The following is a 24190-nucleotide window of genomic DNA, read 5'->3' as shown; positions in this document are numbered from 1 at the left end:
CACTTAATATTTACAAAACAAATGTAAACATTGTTTGCTAATGCTTCCTTGGAATATGGCCAAGTTGAGTGAGTAATACAAAATAGGGATATGTTTAGAGGAAAACAATACAAAATGTTCAATCATTAACAGTGGTTTCTGGTTAATGACCTCTGGGATGTGAATTAGAGATCCTCATCAATTTATGATATTTGCAAAATTGTTTGTAGAAATCATTAACAACAATAGATCATTTAGATTGTGGGTTTTACTACTCAATTCATTCTTATGAAGTTATCTTATAAATGAATCTATTCTGTAGAAAAAGTGTCAATAGTACAGTAGCTAATATTTATATTTCTACATGATAATTACAGATTTTAATCTGAGATAAAGAGTAAATTTTTATAATACTTTTTTTAAAATAACCATTACACATAGCAAGCATCTTATGTGATATATCAAATCTATTCCACAACTCTAAATAGCTTTATTTTAAAAAATAAATACTAAATTACTCATATAATACAATTAGTTTGCAATTTAAAATTGCTTAAGTGTGAGAGCTTAAGAAATGTACAGATATAAAAGTGCCCACATGAGCAACCTTAGAGAATGAAAACTCCCCCAATCACATGAAATGAATGATGTAATGATCTGAGCTGAGGCTGTCTTCCGAGCCCTAGAGTTATTTAATAGAAGTTTATGCTTGATACCTTCAATGCTTTGCAACATCAAACCCAATTTAGGTATTAATACTAAAGGACTTGCAGAATTTAATCAATGATATATAGTTAAAACTGGTGTCTTAAATGTTAATTATGTGAAGTCAATGTGATTGTAAACAAATAATGGATAACATTTTTTGCAATTTGTTACAATACTTACACCACTATTAATGATCTATTTTGATGCTTAAAATAAATTTAATTTTTTTTATTAGATCCTACATGTTTCAGTTACACTTTTGATTAAGTGAAAATATCAATAAATTATGATAAAAGAATTGATGTAAAAGTTATAAATTGGTAGTTTTAGAGAATGAGAGGATCTCTAAACAATCTGAAATAACCACTTAAATGTGATTACATAGGCCAGCGGACCGAGAAGCAGACCACATAATAAGCAGAACAACTGGCTACTAAGGCCTTTAGGTTCTGAAGTGGAAATCATAGATGATAAGCGCAGCAAAGTATGTTCATCTTCGAAGTGGACAGAACCTTGTTATGATTGACAGAAGACACTGTACACTGGCTACTTCCTACTAATCTTATTGAAAATCTAAAGGAGGCCTATCTCAAGCAGTGGATATCAAAGGCTAAAATGATAATGATGATATACTACATACTTGTAAATAACGATTTTCTTACTAACCTTCAATTTCTTTAATAACCACATTGCTGCCCTTTTCAAGTTCAGGATCATAGACGATGCTGATAGGGACGTCTCTTTCCTCAACTTGAACCTCAATTTGGATATCGTTTAAGTGGGTAATGTTGATTTCTACAGTGACGTCGGAGTTGCGTCTGTTCAAGCTCCTCCTGCCAGGACTTTTGAACTCCTTTTTTGTAACAACTACATCATTACGCTTCTGTGGGGAAGCGACGATTTGGTCAGACTTCTGTATGCTCTTTCTCTGCGTATCGGCCTTTAAAGACTCTCTAACAGGTTTTTTCGGTGATAATACTGTTTCTTTAGACACCTTAACCGGCGATTTAATAGGAGATGATTGCGGTTTTACAATCCCAACGTTTTCAGCCAAAGGTTTCCTTTTCGGCGTCTGTCCAGAATTTACAAGTTTTTGATCAATCTTTTCTTGTCTCGCTCGTGCCCTTTCTAACATACGCTGTACAAATAAAATTATAATCAATAATTACCTATAACCCATTGGAATTTCAAGTCGTTATTTAAATGTATATGACTTACCTGCGTGAATGGATCCATAGTTATAAAATCACACACTTATCTAATATGTTATATGTTTAACATAACTTTGGTGAAAAGTTTATTATTACAACGATATGGTTACTATTATTTAGGTTCGACTTTATAATATTCGCCTATTAGCAAATTGTTTACATCCCTTTCAACGGTTGAGCGTTAAACGTTTGACATTCACAACAAACTGAAATTTTTAAATTGTTAACGATTATTTTCGTGTAGAGGGTGCGCCAATCGACATACATTATTATAGTCTATGACTGGCATTAACAATATTTGCATATTAATTGGTTCGTAGATTAAAATTGCAAATTTTAATTCAATTTGAACTAGGTGTTTGAAATAATATATAATATTAGTTTGACTTTAAGCTAATCATTAAAAGTTTGTGGGCTCATAGGTCTTTTCATAATATGAACTTTGTTATATACCGTTCCATAATAGATGGCACTATTTCAAACAATACGCAATTATTTTTAATTTTTTCCTGGATTTTTTAGGAAAAAAAATGTAAATTGTTATGTAAATAACGGCTTTATTTATCAGTGTCCCATAATTGTACCTTATTTGTTACTCGTTTGTAATGATAGTAAAATTAAATATTATTTCAGACATTTCATAAAATATTAGAAACGATTTTTAGGTAAGTATTTATACAATGTACGTTAGCTATTTTTCACGGGGTGGCCAAAGCGATAAATTTTATCGTAATGGTCTCTGTATGACTCCCGTATGCCAGACGGCTATATGCATAAGAAATCTTTCTTAGCGATCTAATCCTAATTGAAATAAAAAAAATGAAGTAAACCGCATGAATGTTCCATGCGGAGTGCTATTGCAGAATGCTTGTATTTCATTAAAATACATGATTGTTTATTTATCTTCGGGAATTAATTAAAATGTAGTTATAGTGATGTTGCACTTTGGCCATTGCTCGAAGTGCATTGTCTCTAAACAAAACAATAATTTTGGCATCAGTCGAAACTTGCGATTTGGCAAGTGGTTTACTAAATATAAAGGTTCAAGTGGCAGCTGCAAGGTCAATCTTACCAAAAGTACAACTAAGCTTTTTTCCAAACACAAGCACTTTCTCCTTAAACATTTTAAATAAGACATCTAAGTATCCTGGATAACAAACTTCATTTTGGAGCTCACGTCATAGGCGTCAATCGGCCAAGAAAGACGGCCGCCTTTGCCCAATACGCAATAACCACAGTAAAATGTCACTTACGGACAATATGATACTTCATAAATTTGTCATTAGATCTATCCTCACATACGCAAATCCTTCCATCACATACAAACTCAATTCAAATATAGTTAAGGTTGCGGAAAGTCATTGGATGTGGGCAGCACAAGATCGGTCATCGGGCGATCTTTGAGGGCGCCTATGCCGTGCAGTGGGTGTTTACCGGCTTACTTGATGATGGTAATGATTTACAAAGTTTAGGTTATGCAGAACAGGCTTATGCGTAAGGGCACGGAGAAACTTACATCATACTGACAAAATAATATACGGTCTCTAGTGGCATTACTGGTGCAACTGTTGGCCGTCGAAGCTAAAAGGTTCTCGACTGGTGACAATACGAGCCGATACGCGGCATGGGTAAGCCGACTACGACAGGGTTATACGTTGGCGTGACAATTAATATGGATTTACAGTTAGTAAGCGGGAATTTACAAATATTTACCCGCTTCCGATATTTAAGAACTAAAATGTTAGATTGACTTCACCTGTCAATGTAAGCAGATCATATTTTAAAAAGCCCAACTACTGCTACTTTAAAATTTTCACATTTTATCGTATAGGGAAAATAATAGAGTTGTAGCAGCAGGGTCTCCACCGTAACGAAGTAAATTTTGAAAGTTATGTATAAGCATAGAGGAACTTTACTAGCGTAAGTATATGAAATAGTCTGGAAACTTCTAGTTTAAATAAAGCGCCATCTATTCTCTGCCAAATCAACCCGTTGTAACTTTTGAATGTCAACGAGTAAACAGCATTTGTCAATTAAAAAAAAAACAGTTATGGTTCTTTCAAAACAAAATTCAGTAATATTGAATCGAGGAAATGATCTCATATAATTATTAAAAACAAACCATTATAAATTGAAGCCTAACTTATTAAGTAAAATCAAAATATAAAATACAAAGATACAATTGAAGTTTTCCTTATAAATATTACGATAATAAATTACTCATACAAGTGTCATGACAGCGTACAGGGAATTAACAATTTTCGCTTTGTTCGAGGTACTGACGTGGTGTCCAACGAATGAGATGTATTTATTGTATCATTAAGGTTCTGTTGTTATGTTCATTTAAATATACACACATATATATCATTGTTGGTCTGTACGTCCTTTATAGAATCAAACTACTGATTTTATCATAATGATGATCTTTAGCAAAGTTGTTGTGCATGAGACCACGAAGGTTTCTAATTTGGTTGTTTTTTAATATTTTTTTTAATAAATTTGTTTTATTTCGTGGCGTATTAACGCGCGCTTTAATAAAAGGTAACTCAGTTTATCGTCCAAATAATAAATTTCGTTTTAGTATTATTTTTTTCTGTTACACGAAATGAATAGAAAAGCTTTCATGCCGTGGTAAATTATATGTCATATCCATAAGATTACTCGTTAGAGTTTTGTTACAAAAAAATTAGAGTAGTCCTGGTTTAGGGCTGCCACTTTGATAACAAGAGTCGCCATTCAAACTGTAACATCATAACGCTATGTGTAATTAAGTTTGGCGGCAAATATGTTTACGATGTTGACGATATGAAACATAGAAAAAGTAGCGTTTATTTATGATTATAGATATGTAACGAATATTACCATATTATTAAATTTACATGTCTCTCGACATCACTGACATAATTTTAGTGATTACAAAAAAACTAAATAATTAGGTGTTGAAGAATGGTGTGGATATCATTTAATGTCGTACTATCTCTTTTCTTCAGAGGCTCATAACTTTATCATACTTTGGTCAAGCTATGCCAAAAAATGATACGGTGCGTGGTCCAGGTTAGACCGAATGGCTGAAGAACCAGAGGATGCCTTGTGGATTTTTCGGTGGATGATTCAAATTTATCTTAAACTTACACTCGCGGAATTACACCTAATGTGCATACAGGTGGAAATGATAGAAAATAGAAAAAATTGATGACTAAGGATAGAGATTTAAAAACTAATTGCGAAAATTTCTCTATTTTATATTTCAAAAAGTATCTACTTTCTCTGCATTTGCTTATTTGGGCAGACCTGGACGTCTGCCACCTGAGGACCTGGAGTTCTGTAAGAAAGGTTAACACCTAACCCAGAAGTCAGGGGACTACACAAAATTTGTATTAAAAGCATATTTAATAAAAATGCATGTAATGCAGCAATAAAAAAATGCAAACGATTGTCATAGTCGTTCAACGGAATAAGGAGAGGGTTTTGCTAGGTAGTTGCTATACAAAATCAAATCGAAAATAAGGAAATTCGTAGACGAATGTAAATAACAGACAGCCCAGCGGATAGACAAGTTGAAGTGCCAGTGAGCAGGCTACACAACACGCAGAATGGCCGCTGGAGTCTTAAGGTTCTGTAATGGAAACCATGGACCAGTCAGCGCAGGGTACGAAGATCTACAAAGCGGACAGACGACCTGGTAAAGGTCAGGAAGACGCTAGAAGAAGTCTGCTTGCTACGGGTCCTATTGGAAATCTACAAGGAAGACATATGTCCAGCTGTGAACGTTTTATGGCGGGACGTAAATAGTTACGAAAAAAAAAATTTTTTTTGTAAGCATGTTTGTATGTATGTTTTGTACACGTTAACTACTCATTATTTATAATTCTACCTTTTCCATACTATGGTTGTCTGTAAGAGATTGCCTTGTGTCTCAAGACTGCCCATTGTACTCTATTGTTTATTATTATGAAATTATTTAAAAATATCCTAGCGTGTACAATATAGATTATTAAATTAAATTAAATAAATAATATATAAATGGCGGAAAACTGGTTTGTTTATTTATTTTTATGTTTAAATCTCCGGTGAAATATATTCAGTATAACCAAACAGTTTAATTGCAACATTTTACTTAATTAATACCAAAAATATTTATCTCAGAAGTACTTGTAATAATAAAATCATTAAAATGTGGGCAGATACCTCAATTTAGTAGTTACTAATGTTTCTAAACGTTTCTTGTCATTTTTGTTTACCTTTATCTTAACAGTTTGCGTTATTTAGAGCTAACGCAATCACAGCCGTGCTACTTGCTATTCTATATGCACTCTTGTGCTCCGGTAAAACCAGTTATTTGTATATCGACATGTTTCACTAACCCGTATCTAATGCAACTTGTAATCATTATTCATAATTATTTTGGTCTTTTTGAATGAATGAGATTTGTATATGGTTTTAGAATATTTCATCTAAAACTTAAACCAGACAGAATCTACATTTTGATTTAAACTGAACGGGTTGTCAAGAAATATATATCGATAGACGGTCACGGCAAGGCACACCGATGTTTGCCTTATTATTGTCGCGTTATCACGTAACTCGAGATTGCGTTAAGGTCTCAAGACAGCATGAAGTTTGAAGGAGCCTGGAGGACTTTGTACGATATGGTCCTTTATCTTCATGTCAGGCGATAGACGCCCAAGGCCAAGCATAAGTCTCAACCAAAGATCGCCACAATTATCAGTCTTGCGCTGCCCGCATCCAATACTTTAGGTATTTGACGTTATTATAAATGACTATTTTTTATTACTTACTTGTATCTTAAATTGACTTTTTATAAACCTATAAGTTAGACACAAGATAATAATTATAAGTACACATATTTTAATAATAATTTTAATAAATATTGAACTATTTATTATTTATTGTACACTTATTATGAAATTGTTATTTCATTAGGTATTTATGACATTTTGTACGCCTCTGAGGAAAAAAGATTGTAAGAACGTTGTATAAATATCTTAAAATCCTGTAATATTTACCTGTTTTCACAAATAAACGATGAAATTTAATTTGATTTTATTTACTTATGTTTTTTGTTTGCGGCCTTTACTTTTCTATAATAACATGCACGTAGTCTGGCCATAAATACCGTTATAACTGAAAATAAACAAAGCATTACTTTTGAATTTGAAATCTGTCAATTTTAGCCAATTTTTCATTGTTTTATTATTTTCGCGCCAATAAAAAGGAACGCTCCGGACTTCATCAAAGCTGAAGACGGGCCGTCTTCTTATCCCGATCTTAATCCTCTGGATTATACTCTTAATCACTGATTTATACTCAGTTTTAGAGAGTAAGATTGATTCGAAACGCCATGACAATTTAAGTTCCTTAAAACATTCCATACGAATGGCAGTAGAATACGGCAGTGAAGAATATTCTAGCAGAAAGAGTGCGTGCTGCTATCGATAGCTAATCTCAAACTTTACAGAACTTTATTGCAGCCAATGGAGACCACTTCGAATAAGCTTTAATGGTTATATATTAATGTATTAAACTAACACGCTGTAATAGTAATAAATATTGCGTACAATAAAAAAAATGTTTTTTTTGTAACAATACTTATGGCGAGATTAAGTCGTTATACCAGTAAGTGATATTTCTAAGTCATGTAGTTTTTAGTTTCTTTTATTTATTTGATCATATTATAATTATACTTGAGAGAGGAATGTTAAAAGAGCCCAATTTAAGAGAAACTAAGTATAATAAAAATTAACATAACTAAAATTTATAAATAAAAAATATTTATTGTTTTGATTCACCATTAACCGAACCATATATTTATAATTCCTGTTGTGCGTAGTTGATACTCTCTAGTATGTACTGATAAGTTGCACAAAGAATCTTTTGTTGTTTTTTATAGATATTTTTTAATTGTACTTTTTTATAGATAAAATTTAATTGAAAAAAAGAGTTAGCACATTTTATTCAAAAACTGCTGTATCGTTTTACCTTGATGTGAAAAACAGGAAAGTTCTCTCCGAGACCTCGATATGTTAAGTACGAGTATATTAAATATTGTTTATGCCTTCACGGCATTTAAGAGTAGACGCACGTTTAGTTGTCTGGTTTTGTGCGATGGTCCAGTCTTGAAACAGCGCCTCAGCTGAGTGCATGTTAAATAATCCATACCTAGTTCAAACTTGTGTTATTACTATAATGGGTATGTAATAATTTATGTTATAAATAATATTACTAAAAGACGTAAATATTATTAATTGCCTAATAGAATAACCACAGTAAATTTACGTATCATTTAATTTTAAAACATAAACATCTTAAAGACCTTTTAATGTGAAATAAATGCGTAATTTTTTATGTGAAAGTAATAAATATATGCAAAACATGTTTATAGGTTTTTTTATATATTATTAAGTACAGATAAAACAGTGCGGTCAATTGTTCAGCCACAAAGAAATCCTTGTAAATGGAGACCCGGATGGTTCCATTATTGCTGATTACATTAAATTTATTACCTACTTAGCAGTTAATGACTGTCAAACACAACAAAGAATAAAATTACCACAAATGGAATCTTCCAGTTACATGGTTTAATGAAACGAAACTGACTTTTTGTTTTTTATGAACACAAGCGCAAAACATTAACAATAATATTTTAATATCAATATACATTTATGTATTGCTTGATAGCCTAATGCTCCTTTTATAAACGTCTTCCTTTCCCAATTGTTTCTTTATTACTGAAGGTCGTGTCGGTTTTGAAACACCGCGAGGGCGTTAACATGTACCATATTATACCATTTTATCCTCTGGTTTCCTAGGACAGTAGTAATAGAATGTACAGTTACTGACTTGGTTTGATCAGACCAGCAGCTAGCTACTCTACTTCCCTTACCATCAGTTCCCCGAGGGATGTGTGGTAAAAAATAACGCAAAACTCGTTGGTAACTTATTGTTTCCTATTTACTTATGCATAATTTTATCCACATAGTATCATTTACAGTGACAATTTTTGAGAATAAAAATGCAATAATATTAATATAATATTAATATTGCCACCTTTTTTTTACATTGTGAAGAAACTAATCTTGATCTTGAATGGTTTATAAACGTATTCCTTTTGAACGAATAAAAAGTGTTTATCAATGGTGATATGAAACAAATTATAATTGAAGTGAATTATTTAAAAAGCACACTACTATTCAATTTGTTTCATTTAAATGTATCCTACAATAAAGAATAATAAACAGTTAAATACTAAATTATTGGATAAAGAAATCTGTAAGCTCCATTTTGCAAATATCTAGATGTAACTACATATTGATGTAATCTTTAACATGTGTATTATAATATTATATAATAACAATATTAAAAAGACATCGTCCAGCAGAGTGGTAAGTTGAAGACAGACAGAGGCAGACAGGACACAGCATTCAGAACAGATCAGCAATGAAGCCAAAATTTTGTGGAGTGGAGAACTCAGACTTTACAAGATCGGCTGTCCTTCTTATAGGTAGATAGTCTTTGGAAGATGCAGGTAGCTTCCAACCAGTCTTCCAGAATCAGTGGATTTCAAAGTTGATAGCAAACAGTTAGTTAAAAAAGAGAAACAATCTCGGAGGTCCTCAAATGATTAGTATAAAATTTTATCTTAAACATTAGTAGAGATCTCGTACGAAACTGGTTTTACCGCTTTTTATTTCTAAAGTAATGAAGATATATTTTTTACCTAGATAAAACTTCGCCATGGTAGTTTTTCTAATGATGTGATATTTAAATATAGAAACATAATTTAAAAATAATCCCAATGATTTAATTGTTCGTACCTTCTTTGTTGCAATCGATTTATGTGTTCTTTTGAATAATTGATGTTTTAATAGGTTGACGTCTAAGTGATCGCAAATTTTGTCGAAAGGATGGTTCACTTCTTTGTATGTATTGCTAACATAGTTAAAGCATTTAACTTAGATTTATTCCTTATTATTTGGACGTCTACCATTAATTTAATAAAAAAACGATATAACAATGCCGTCGCTTTAGCCTTGTTTTATTCCAATTAAAAATGAAAGGAAAGGTCGTGCACTTCTGACATATTTTATTGCATTAATTCCGAAAAAGCAACAACGCATCGCAAGTATAAAATAAGTTAAAATTCGCGCAAGTCTGCCTCAACGCGATCGCTCCAGCGATACCTGGGTCTACCCACTGGTCTTCGACCCCTCGGTTTTTTCAGGTACGCTACCTTCACGCTCCGATCCGATCCCATTCGCTCCAAGTGATCAAGCCAGCGGATTCGTTGAGCTTTTGATAAACCTTTACATAGGATTATAAATTATAAAGTAATTTTAACAATTCCAGAACAATAACGAAAGGTTATCTACAAAAGCGAACTGTATCTAATTGAATAAAGTTATTTTTCTTAACAAATATTCTGAATTTTCCTTCATGTTTAAAAAACAAAATCTGCTGCCAAGCTGCCAACTCAATAGTTGCATAATTATTGCTTTTATTAAATTAACCTATTTTCCTTATGATCAATGCAATGCAATATTTAATCTAAGAAAATATATGTCAATACTTATCTAATGAAACAACATTACTGAGTAAGAGTATATTAAAAGTATATGTGTATTAAAGTCTACGTCTAATAAGGAAAATAAAAGATTATATTACTGGCGTCAGTGATTTCTCATACGGGGGAGTCCCGAATCATTGAAGAACAAAGACCTACTTTTTATAACTCTTAAACTCTTTACAATTTTTTTATTATTTGTGGTTAAAGAAACAAACAGTATGTACACAAAAATTTAAGCAGTGTTCATAACATTATACTAAAAAAGTTTCCAACATCAGATTAGAAGCCTCGGCAGATCTCTCAGTCGGCATTATAAATGTCACTAATTGTAATATTCAATATATATGTATCGATTGTTGCTCTTTAATATTCATCAGTCTTAAATAACGGAAGACAAGAAAATACATTCTTAAAAATTATTTCTTAAAATTAGCATGTATCTACTCACGCCAACCTTAAATTTATTAAAAATAATAAAAACTTAACATACTCATTTTCTAGTGCATTATTTTTTTTTTGTAATGTATCGATATTGCGAAGTTTAAGAGTTTGATTAGAAAAGAATAGAGCAAGTAAGCATAATATAAATTATACTCCATTGAGATCCATACATATACATACACATATGTACATATACATATATATATATATATATAAATATATATATATATATATATATAAATATTTATATATATAAGGCATGAGCCATAGATATCTACGTGAAGATATATCATTATTGCCACGTTTGGTCGGCGGGTTGGCAACTGCAGTATGGTATTATGGGGTTATGGTACCCAAAGGATGTTGCTGCTCGTCCACTGAAAACTTTTTTGTGAACAGTGGCAATCCTATATAATTCAAGCATAAAATTTAAATTATTTGAGATTGTATTCTTTTTTTTTATACATATAAATTTTAACTGTGTTTATCCATTACAAAGATTGTACATGATAAAACGCTGTGGTGGCTCGCAGCAGGGAAAAGAAAGATCTCTCCCTACTGTCTGCGCTCAGTAAACAAGAAAAAAAAACTATGTAAACGAAACAATCTAGAGGTACAAATTGGAATTAATTGAAAATAATTCCATCATATCATCTATGAATAAGAATATTATTGTGCATATGTTAGTAAGATTACTAGGAAAATTCTGACATGTATTGACTTTTTCACGGTGACGCGTGGTTGTATGCACTTGAATTTCCAGATTTCGGAACGGTTATAAGACGACTTTATTACTAACCAACCTATTGTATTATTTATCATAGTTATTAGTAACGATGACCTTATTTTGTAGGAAATATTTTAATGAAATTTGATATAAGAACTTTCACTGTCTTTTAATAACGTGTTTGTAATGATATTTTAATTGATTTAACAAATTATCATTTACAAACTAATATTTATACAATGTTTGTATTAAGAATAAGAGCTATTTGAGCAGTCTATATACATATGATAGCTAGAGACTCTTAGAGTAACGCTTCGTGAAGAATAATTGTGATTGTACATATTCAACATATATATCGTAATCTTGCCTATTAATAAATATAAAATTATAACGACTTACATAAGGTTAGCATTAGAAATAAAGATAGGCTTGTTATACCTATTTGGGCTCCATAAAAATATTAACAATATACTCCCATGTAATATTCATGCATGAGTTATCATGTAATAAATTTAACAATTATGATAAACAAAAAATTGTGAATAATCCTATTACAATGAAAAGATTTTTTTTTGTGATACTAAAAATTGGGAATGTGTTACTCGCCTACTTTAGTGGGCTTTTCTCGTATCAAGAAAACATATTTATCATACACCAACTATAATTAATGCACAATGTGAGCCTTTTGGACATCTCATCATCATTTCAAATTCAAATTCCAAAACGTCTATTTTTATTCAAGTAGGCATTTACATGCGCTTTCGAATAGTCGATGATTTTAACAATATAAATAGTAAGCTCCCACAGGCGTGGAACGCTGATCTGTAGAGAAAAACCGACCAGAAACTCAACAGTTGCTCTTTTAAATAAATTGTAGAATTGTTTATGACTGCTTTATAATATAAGTCATGTAAGCAACTGAACAAACCAAATTAAACATATCTCGATCATCAAAAAGCTTTTAAATGCTTAGATAACACTTATTTGTTAAAAGACTTAATTTTCGATTTAACTAAGAAAAGTCTTAACCTTTCTTTGCATGGTGATGGAAATTTCCATCATAACATTTAGTCAACAAAAAAAGATACTCAAAACCCTTGTAACGTAAATTTGTTGTTGCTCGCAACTTTTTAAGCGACTATTGCGTACAACAAAACGCGGTTGTCGAAAAATAGCAAAGGTCACTGTGAATTACCAGACCTAGAACTTGTTATTCTGCTGTTTGTTGAGACTGGAAGAAAGGAGCGAGATTTTAAATTGTTTTATGGAAATAAACGGAGATATAAAATACAATAAAAAATGAAAATGAGTGGAAAAAAGGTTTGTTTTCATGTTTTTGTTATTTTATGTACAATTTATATCAAAACACTATAAATGAATTTCTCAAAACGTTGTGATAGAAATTTACATCACTATGCAGTAACTTCACTTGTAATGTATGGGAATTTTTTTTTGTAAATGTTTATTTTATGTTGTTTTTGGGGAAACTTGAATGAAAGAGATATTGCAGATTATCTTTGTAAGTTATAAGGCGGTTGGCTCTCAGAAGATGGCCTTAATGACCAAGATTACGATGATAAAAACCACGATGCTGATGAAATTATAAGTGTTGCAGGAGGAGAATGATGATGACGATGTGGATGAAAATGCTGACGTTGAACCTCCTCTTGTAAAACCAGACGATCAAGAACCCTCTCACACATCAAATTTTTCTAATTTGCAGTCTTCATCCAGTTTTCCATTTGACAAAAGAAGCTTGATTTGGAAAAAAAGGAATCTGGTGTGTGACACAGATAAAATTACTTTCTTGGGGAGTTCTGCTGCTTCAAGTGGTCTATCACACCTAGAAACTCCATATCAATGTTTCCACCATTTTATCACTGAAGATTTTATCAAAACATTACTAAAGGAGACAAATTTATATAAAAAACAGAGTAATCCCAGTTCATCTATATCATTTACAGAATATGATTTGTATAAGTTCTTTGGTATATTATTAAACATGCCAGTAATCAAATTTCCTAGCACTAGATCATACTGGTATACATACTGATATTACTTGTCCGTTTATTGTCCAAGAATACAATAAACATATGGGAGGAGTAGATCTCATGGATAGCTTTTTGGGCAGAAATCATATAAAAATGGGGTCTAAAAAGTGGTATTTGCGTATTTTTTTCATCTATTTGATCTTGCTATTATAAACTCTTGGATTGTTTATAAAAAAAATGCTCAAAAAAGTGATGAACCTAAAAAGAGTCTACTTACAATGGGCCAATTCAGAAATGAATTGTCCTTTGTGTTATGCAACAAAGGAACCACCAAAGCAGCTAAAAGAGGGCGTCCTGGTACCAGTGTACTAGAAGAAGAATTACAATCAAAAAATAAAGGTTCTCCAGCTCCACCACCTCCAAAAGACATAAGAAAAGATGGTGCTGAACATTGACCAAAAGTAGGTGGGTCACCCCGGTGCAAATTTCTCAAATGTAAAGGCTATTCTACAATTTCGTGTAATAAATGTGGCGTCAATTGGTGCTTAAATAAAATAATTATTGTTTTTTTAATTATCACTAAAAAAGAAGACTAAGTAAACAACTTTTTTTATTTATTTAGTACCGGGCTAAATATGTGAAATTGCATGATGATGTAAATTTTCATCATATTGTTTTTTACATAATACATATTTTTATTCACACTAGGATTTTTTTTTTATATTTTTCCTTTAATCTAGAGCATTAATTACATCACCCTGATTTATTTTAATAAAATAGTAAAAATCATGCAAAGAAGGGTTAAATATCTTGTAGAACTTTATTATATATGCTTTCACCCAGATGCATAAAGGATTAGTAAATTTTTTGAAGAGGAAATTTAGGCGTTACTAGTTTATTTTTATTTCTTAATTTTTCAAGTGTCTGTGACTATTTTATACATAATATTTAAAACTATGGCGCATAAATAATCTTAATAAATATATATTGCGAAGCAACCGTTAGAATACTAATTTATATTAAAACATTTCTTAGCAAACATAACATTCATAGGGAACATATTATATGTATAGCTCTTCTCTGTAAAATAAATATAGAACTAATATCGGCGGCACTGCTACATAATAAGATACCCTGAGAAAGAACGCCATGAAAAACTACTGAATTATACGTATGGAGCAGTATTAACGTCCGTTAATTGTCTTACTTTTTTATTTGTAATGACGACCGGGGTGAGTTTACTTACATGCGAGTGTTGAGAGATGATTTCAACCTTATACCGTCCACTACTGGACATAGGTCTCGTCTATAGATTTCCGATAGAACCAGTTGGCAGCGTACAGTGTCTTCCAATAACCTTAGCAAGGTCTGTACCTTGTGGGTTGACGTTGCGCTTGCTGATCCATCTTTACTGCGCTTTAAGTGGCCTACACACTGCCACTTCGACTTGCACATCCGCTGAACTATGCAGTTAATTTCGTTCACTTACGGATCTACTCGTTCCTTGCTCGATCTAATAAAAAAATCTCGAGAATGACCCTCTGCATGGATCAATCTTTTTAAGTCATTGGTAACACATATTAATAGTAGTCTTTCGTTATAAGGCTGTTGAACAAGAAGATGGAAATCTATATTTAGACACATCTTAACCACTATGTGAGACTTGTATCTACATAAACGATTATAACAATAATTAAATGGCTCCCGTTATTGGGGGGTCTCTCTTTCCGCCATTTTATTTTTGAGACAGGGATATGAACCTTCCTGTTTTCACCCTCTCTCTCTCATACTTCACAATTTATCTCTTTCATCCTTCATATTTTCTTTTCTTTCATTCTCACAGCTTTCATTTACATTACTTTTACGTATCGCCTTCCATTCCTCGCCACATTACTTTTTATACGGTTTTGTTACTCTTAATGTTATTATTAATGTATATTTGGTTTTCGTTCTCCAGGTTCCCTAACGACAGTCCTGTGCATCTTTGCCGCATTTCTGCTTCTAGAAAGCGTGAACGCAGGTCTGTGATAACTGTTTTTATGCTTTATAAAAAACTAAAACATATAAAATAAAAAGGTACTACACTACTAAGTAGTGTAATACCTTTTTATTTTATATGTATGTGTTTGTATGTATATAACTTTATTATTATATTTGTAGTGTATATATACTGTGCTGTAGTACACATAAACATACATACAAAAAAATACAGAGTATTTTACTTAAGTAAATGTAATTATAAAACAATAAGGAGTACTAAACATTTTATTGCATTATTATATTCAAGTATTTTTCTTTAGACCACGGATCTTCTGCATATTTAAACATGTTCATGAATATTTTATTTTCATAAGAAGTTAAGCGTTCTATTTACTTAACAATCTGGTCTAGCACGGACCAAGCTCAAGATCACATATTTAAAAATATAAATGGTTTAGCTTAACAACAATTAAAGAATCAGATAGAGAACTTTCAAAAAATTGACAAGTAAACGAGAAAATTCAAGAAGACAACAAATATACGCGCATTGGACAAAAATGTGTAACGGCGTGGCATCTGATTAATCGGCGAAATTTAAAAGCAGTTGCCGATTTAAAGTCTATACTATACTATCAGACTACTTAATTTCGTCATATAGCATTCTTTGTTTTTTTTAGGCTTGTGGCACCTGACAATTTAGTTTCTAAATATTATATCAAATTCTCGTTTGAATATCTATAATAATATAACCAATCAAATATGTAACAAATATACTAATGAAATAAAAGTAAGAATACTCAGTGTGCTTATTACGTTAGTTAATATAAAACAATTTTGTTGTTGCAGATGTAATAATAATAAACTACTAACAACATTTTTTTCAGGCGCTGATTAAAAAATTATGAGATAAAAGTTAAATATATTTCATAGATAAATTAAATAGTATTGTTAGTCTAAACTACGAACTACGAAGTTTACCTTTTATTGTTTAACTTGCGTTTCTTTAGCCCTCTTTTTATTTTGTTTGTTAGTTCATTAATTTAGGGTTAATGAAATTTTTTTAAAAATTTTTACAGATCTGTTTATTCAAACAGAGTATTTTATGGTACCGACTGTATAAATAATAATATTAGTATTTTAAACATTTAGGTGAAAACTTTTAAATGGCCTTGTTACATTTATATTGTTTTAATGTCACTTATTCTAAGTTTTCAAGGCTAAGGCTAATCTTAATCATTTACAGTAACTTAGTTCCAGGATTCGGCTGAAAATACACTGAAAGACGGATGTGATTCATCATCATCATCTTCATGATCTTAGGACGTCCACTGCTGAATATAGGCATCCCGATAAATTTCATATAAGTCTTTTAAACTTTTAATATTCATTATCATAATCCGACAAAACTTTTTAGTCTGCCTATAGGCCTACCTATTATTTAATATATATCTTATCATTACAACCCACAGCGGGGACCTGTCCGCAACCGTCCAAGATCTACAGCTGTAGCCCTAAATGCCAGCAGAACTACGACTGCAGCCACGGCAAGATCTGCTGCCCGAACGGCTGCAACACCAAGTCATGCATCGAAGCGAACGCTTTCGGAAACACTAGTGGAAACGATAAACATCAATGTAAGGCTTTTTCACTTTTTTATTTATTTATTCATTTATACTTTTTTTCTACACCATAGAAAACTAAAATAATGAAACAATTTATATAGAGGTACAAAAGGCGGTCTTATCGCTCGAGGCGATCTCTACCAGATAACCTTTTGATGGAGATGAGAGACATGAAGAAGAGGGCAATTTAGGGTGTCTATGCAAAAACATACAATACGATGCAAACATACATAAATACGAATGAATTACAAATTCTATACAATATCCTATTTTAGAGTCTAAGGATGTGCTTCTCTTTTTTACTATTTTTTAAATCCTTACAGCGATTTAGCGCATCTTATTGGTTCTGGTAGCTCATTACATAACCTGAAAGCGACAATAGCGAATAATTTCTTCCTAATTATAGTATAATACAATAAGCAGGCACAGTCAATTTCAAGTTTATTTAGAAATAGCTTTTTTAGATATTAGCTAAACCAAGAAGACGTTGTCATGCCAATGAATGTAATACTTCAATATGTTTTCAATATTTATTATACACACCGAGTTCGATTTATTAATAGGACGGGGAAAAAATAATCAAAACATAATTTTCAAATGCAAAATTAATGAAATAATAATATCATTTTTACCCATAGACGCCCACTGCCAGGCATAGTCCTCACCCAAAGATATTTGTGATGGGATATATCACGCATGATAGGTGGGTTGGCGATCGTAGTGTGGTATTATGGTACGCAGAATACGCTACTGCCCATTCGCTGGAATCTTGTTTGCGAGCAGTGACAATCAAAAACCAAGGAGTAGCATTAACGCACAAAATGAGAATTATATGAGATTGTATCTCGGGAAGCGAATCCGCGACTTACGATCGCAAAATTAATTTTTCTACCATCCGGTTGCCACTACTCGAAAACAAATAATGCATACGCTTAATCAGAAACACTGGAGGTTCGTCAAATCATTAAGCAACCTAATAGACAGTACACCAATCTAGCTCATAACTTTTTATAGTGTTTTACTAACAAATTGCAACACTATGTAGTGGCGAGTTACTGCAATACCCATAGCATATAAAGCTGCTTATTAAAATACTTTTACTATCGGTAAAATGATTATTAAGGTACAAAAATTTATAAACATAAACATTACTTTGTGTATGTATAGATAATTAAATATTTCGACTACGGCGTAATGTTTACATATATTTTTTTCTCAGCAAAATATTGTTTTAAAATGTAATTTTTAAGTAAACTATTATATATAAAAATACATGTAGATAATGAAATATTCCCATTATGGTGTAGTGTTTAAACACAATTTTGTCTAAGCAATATTACTGTTTTATACCATAACATTTTTTATATATTATAGAATAATTCACGGACCCATCCGAACCGTGAACTCTGTTCCGATAAAGTTGTAAATGCCACCAGGGCTAACTTCATTCGCAACTATAGAGGTGGTATAAAATAACAATACAAATCTGATCGGACCTGTCTAAAAGTTAGGCGACTTCCTACCCTAACATTGTTGGTTATGTAACGCCTCAACTTTGGATGTCTCCGAGCTAAGTTATATGTAGTTATACATATATATATTTATATATATATATATATATATAAATATATATATATACATATATATATATATATATATATATATATATATATATATATATATATAAGGTTAAAGATTATCACCATTCAAAATCATTTGATCGCCTATTTGTAGTCCGTCGCTCAGTGAGTAGCCTAGTAACATAACTTGTCCGTAGAAACACATTTGACCGAAGGTGATGGATGCAGGCCCCTTCCAATCGATCTTATTTGATCCAGGCATACTTTCAGCACTAGATTTCCGTGGGTGAAATGATAATGACATTTACACGACAGGCATTTGGTCGACAGAAACACCACGGAGTGATGGTTTAGACATAAGACTTAAATAACTTTTCAATAATAATATAAAATTTCATTTATAAATGTCAGCCGATAGGCACTGCAAGGCATAGATATCCTCTAAAGATAGCTACAATGACCAGTCTTGGGCTGCCCGCATCCAATACTATATGTATTTGTATTAAGTCAAGAACAAGGCTTCTTTAACCTTGTAACATATAGTAATATGCAGCCGACGTCTCTCTTTCGCAATATACATTTCCGAATTCACCGCAAAGTGCGTATCGATTATGCACGGAGGCCATCGGCATAAAATTAATAATATAATGGATTATTTGCGAAAAGAATGCTAAAGGTTAATAAATCGGTAATAAAACGAAAAGTTTTAAATTAAAAATATTGATTTATTTTGTAGACTTCCTCTATTAGTAAATTTATTTATTTATCGAACGTACAATATGTGTACCTTGAACTTAACACAATAATATCGCTATTTACTAAAATAGCTTTTAGAATACGTTACACTGCTTAATACCACAATACCAATATTTCCATATATGAATTTCATTTCTAAATTGTTTTTATTGAATTTATTTTCTATTACAAATCAAAGTTCAAAAAAAAAAACTTTATCGATTTTACTTACAGTACGAGAAAACATATCAATCGTGTAGTGAGCAATGTTATATTATAATAAGACGTATCACAGCTGTTTTCGCTACTACATTTGTTTTTAATAATGGTACATTGCACATGCGGGAGCCGTTACTTCCATTTGTATCAATCTTGTATGCACAATTTTTTTTACTGAACTTTCACTGCTTTTCAAATGGTATTTGCATATTCCACGGATTCGAGTCGGCTGGGCGCAGAGAGCACCTAGCATATCTTATGCTAGGCGCCCTCTGCCCTCTTTAAAAATAACGAAACTAGAGAGTTACCGTGAGATCCTAGGCTTTTGCTTGTTATTTATAATAATGCCATTTAATCAGTTTCCTAAGAAACCGGCCGAGATTAATAACTACAAAAAAGGTTTAGATCAGGGGAGTGCAACCTTTTAATCAACAGGCTACACAAAATTTAAATTTTTTTTGGCGGTCCGCACATAAAATTACACTTATTAGTAATTTAAAAAACTTGTTAGTAGTAAACACTAGGATAACAATATGTACAAATTTTAATGCAAAATATTTTAATGAGAAATTTAGCAGCTTTCTAATCGTGGATCGCTCAGTTTTGATCGGTGGTTATTATTAATTAGTTGTTTCGGTTTAGCGTGTACCACCATTTAACTATAATTATTTTATAATAATATATTGATAAGAGAAAGTCTATAAAATATACTCAATTTTAGAAATGTGTGGCGGGCCACGGATCGCGTCTTGTTCAACCCTGGTTTATACAAACCCTCGTAAGCTTTGTCATCTTCAATTAGAGTAAATATTTATAAAAAAAAATAAAAACATTTTATTCTACTAGCCATTTACAAGTTCTTTTGAATCGATGATTATTTTAACACTATAAGTAGAAAGCTACCAGCTATTGTCAACAAGACCACACTTTATATCAAGAAAATATATAGCGAGCTATAAACGCCTTGATGAAAGCCTGACAAAATTGTGTATTAATCTTATTAAGTTATCTTGTCACAATCACTAGTTTTAAGTATAATTTGATCGTAAAATTTATAAAAGAATTTGCATGGTAACTCAAGAGCAACGTGGCTCGCAAGTCGCATGCGGGTTCTTGACTTCGTAAATTACGTAACGTTTTTTGTTATCTGGCATACTTCACAGGCTTAAAGCCTTTACTTAAAGAAGAAACTTAAGTTTTGTAACCGTATAATGTCGTTGAAATTTCGCATAACCATTTTATTTTTACAGTTTATGTTGTTTCTCTAATGATTTTTAATAAATATATAAAAAACTTTTCTACTCCACTAAAAAAATTTTAGAAGATGACTCTAAGTAAACTTCAACATAACATTATTTTTGCTGGCACTTTTGGATGACGCGTTTATTGATGTGTATTTAATTTATAAATAGGCTTAAGGGACTTAAACATTTAACCACCACTTTAAGCGTAAAATAATTTTACCAAAACAAACTATACATGTGAACGCTTGGAATAAAGAAGACATCCTGGAGATTATAATATAAAACTCCCTATTTTTTCAACAATATTTTTTTTAAAGTTGTTCTGAGCCAATGTTGCTCTGAGCGCGTTCTGTGACCTACTAAAAAATGTCAGTTCTGACAGCTGTCATTTTGGGCGCGAACTGAACGTCTACGATTTTACATCTGGACAGCAATCGAACGCTAGGATGTCTCCCACGAAAGACTCAGACAGCCCCTTCTTGCTTTCATAGACCAGATCATGAAGGATGTACTGGTCAGAAAAGTTAGCACAAGGTTCCTTGGCCGAAGTACGGTGCAGGCCAGTAACGGATGATCTGGCGTCGCTGAACAAATTTCAAAAATGTTAATAGGCAAATAGAAATAAAATAGTATAAATAGACAAAAATAGTGTATAAGATATAAAGCTATGATAGCGAGAGTTAAAGTTTTTAAGTAAATTAATTAGATATAAACAAGTAAAACAAAAAAAAACCATACAAATTATACCATTATGCTAAAAGCCATCAATCAATTAGACATAATAAATGGCTCGCATACATGCATTTAAATTAAGATCCACACAAATATTCATAAGTGCTAGAGTTAAACAACATGTAGTAAATACGAAATTAAATAAGAAACAAAAAACATTGTAAATGACTATTAGTTCTCTGCTGTTTATGATAGAGATGGTGAGAATGGAGTATGGCGACAATAAATAAAGAAAGCGCTAGGATATCATAATATTCTTAAAAAATATTTTACAAGAAATTTTTGTTCGATTTATTTATGAGATCAAATAAGAAATGAGTAGATTCGTAGACGAACAAAAGTAACCAGCATTTCATAGGGTATTGGTACATTTTATTGGCAATGGACAGGTCAAATAGCCGAAGGACAGGTGGCCGCTGGGTTGTTAAGGTTTTGCAGTGGAGACTACCAGAAAGGGCAGCGATGGACTTCCACCTATAAGGTAGACAGGCGACATTGTTTAGGTCATTGCAAGAAGAAGAGAAGGTCGCTGAATGTAGACCGCTTCCAACTGGTCCAAATGGAAATCTATAGGGTTGGCTTATATCCTACAGTGGACGTCCTGCGATAAAACGTTAATTATAGTCATCAAATTCGTTATCTTTTCGAATACTGATGTAAAAATACTATTTATCTTTCACAGCGGGCGGCCCCGGCGTGTACTGCAATAACGTGAAATGTAGCGCGTTCGAAATATGCAAGACGGATCCTGCCACCAAGAGGATGAAATGCATGCGTGCCTAAATTGACAGACTCCATTTTATTTATTTTGTATATCACATTAGACTACTAATACTCTGTTAGATTAGTAACTATAAAATACAATTTATCATAAACGTATAAGGCTCTATTTTTATACATCAACATTCACCAGACCGCATATCATAGATGCAGTACAAATTCCTAATATTTAATTTATTTCTTAGTCATCAATTACGCGTGTCGTAAGAAGAATTCCGGGAGAGCTGAATTTTATAAAAAGTAAAAACAAGTATAACATAAATGCTACGAGGTTTTTCTGATAAGAGCTCACAAGTTCTCAATTAAAGATACTCGTATTCATTCAGTAATTAGCTACCTATCTATCACTTTAAATTAGCTAGCTTTTACATTCTTTTAAAAAAAAAATCTTTAAACTTTAAATTTGTTGTTTAACAGAAGCATTGCGGGGGAGTTTTTTTTTATAAAAGCATACAGAGTGAAAAAATTGTAGTGAACAAAAATAAATGTGTTGCTAATTAGAGTGCACTGTAGCTTGTGAAATATATACATAAAGAGTAGTTAGATAGTGGTTTCAAACCGAAGAGAATCGTCTTGGTACTTAACAATATTCAGTTTTTTATACAGGATGTTATATAAGAGCTAAACCACAGTTTTGTCCTTAATATCAAATATATAAAATTAAAAATCAAGGTTTACGTTTGACGAAATTATTGGACTTACAACTACGTTCTCTCGTTGCCTTACCTTTTAGCTGTTTGATTAAAAATACTTAAAATTAAATCTTTTTGATATAATAAAGTATTTTTTTATAAATATTGAAAGGGTTCCCATTGAAAAAAAATATTGTCTTTGAAGTTCTTTTGAAATTTCTTGTGAAAATTTGTGAAATCTTTCATTATTTTATTTAATTATTTTTCTAATTAGTTCTATAGATTTTGTGAAAGAAGCGCAGAAGAGTAGACAAAAACCCCCATTTAGCTCACGAGCAACTGTGTGACGGACCCTAGCTACTCGAGTAAAGTTATTGCATTTAAAATTAGCAACTTTGCGACTTTGGAATACTCGTAAAGTCTTGACGCATTAAATATATTTTATATGGGTTTAAAAATTTGATTTTACTATACTATTTCTTTTTATAAAATATCAATGATAAGTATTGATTTGAAAAGCTAACTAACTTTATTACTATATTTTAATATACATTTATTATTGTGCTATTGTATACACAAGCTTTATATATTGTTATTCCACAAACTCTCAAGCGTAGCGCTATACTTAAAAATAGATCAATTAACCTTTTGGATAAAGACGAAGGCCAACGAGTAAAGTCCAAGCCAGAAATAGCGGGTTTCTTTTCTAAAAATAATCCTTAAGCGAATGTTAAAAACCTTCCTATGCATATTAGACTCGCATATGTGCCTGATTATAATTTTTTTTGTATGTTATGAAGCGGCGTGGGTAAGCGACTTCCTAGGTTGTCTGACCACCCTATGTGTTGTCTCTACGTTGGACTTACCAGTTCTCTACTTCAGAAATAAATAGGTTATCTGAATTAACGTCAACTTGTTATTTTTTAGTCCTCAGAGTTAAATCAATAAATAATTGAACATTTCTGTGTATTATACTATCTAAAATCCATTTACACGTTAACATATCTTTAACGGCGCTAGTCACG

At 31.7% G+C, this 24190-nt stretch overlaps 2 protein-coding genes across 2 annotated transcripts in view; one reads left to right on the top strand and one right to left on the bottom strand.

Moving 5' to 3' along the window:
* LOC137925625 (anillin-like) overlaps positions 1 to 2055 on the bottom strand; it is a 71939-nt gene extending 69884 nt beyond the window's left edge. Inside the window, exons 1-2 of the mRNA XM_068769097.1 lie at positions 1906 to 2055; positions 1354 to 1825 (exon numbers count right to left, since the gene is read on the bottom strand). Coding sequence (XP_068625198.1) covers positions 1354 to 1825; positions 1906 to 1923 — 490 coding nt within the window. The 5' untranslated portion in view covers positions 1924 to 2055. The remainder of the gene's footprint in view (positions 1 to 1353; positions 1826 to 1905) is intronic.
* Positions 2056 to 8000: 5945 nt separating this feature from the next.
* On the top strand, positions 8001 to 22635 carry LOC137925549 (waprin-like protein). The gene is made up of 4 exons (XM_068769008.1): positions 8001 to 8109; positions 15599 to 15661; positions 17091 to 17255; positions 22436 to 22635. The coding sequence occupies exons 1-4, from the start codon at positions 8061 to 8063 to the stop codon at positions 22534 to 22536; spliced, it is 378 nt and encodes a 125-aa protein (XP_068625109.1). The 5' UTR covers positions 8001 to 8060; the 3' UTR covers positions 22537 to 22635.
* The last annotated feature ends 1555 nt before the right edge of the window (positions 22636 to 24190 follow it).

Source organism: Battus philenor, unplaced genomic scaffold (assembly GCF_028537555.1).
Source record: "Battus philenor isolate CCGP_79_NKW_IND1 unplaced genomic scaffold, ilBatPhil1.0.hap1 SCAF_27, whole genome shotgun sequence".
Taxonomy (NCBI): Eukaryota; Metazoa; Arthropoda; class Insecta; order Lepidoptera; family Papilionidae; genus Battus; species Battus philenor.
This window is presented reverse-complemented; position numbering and strand designations above follow the sequence as displayed.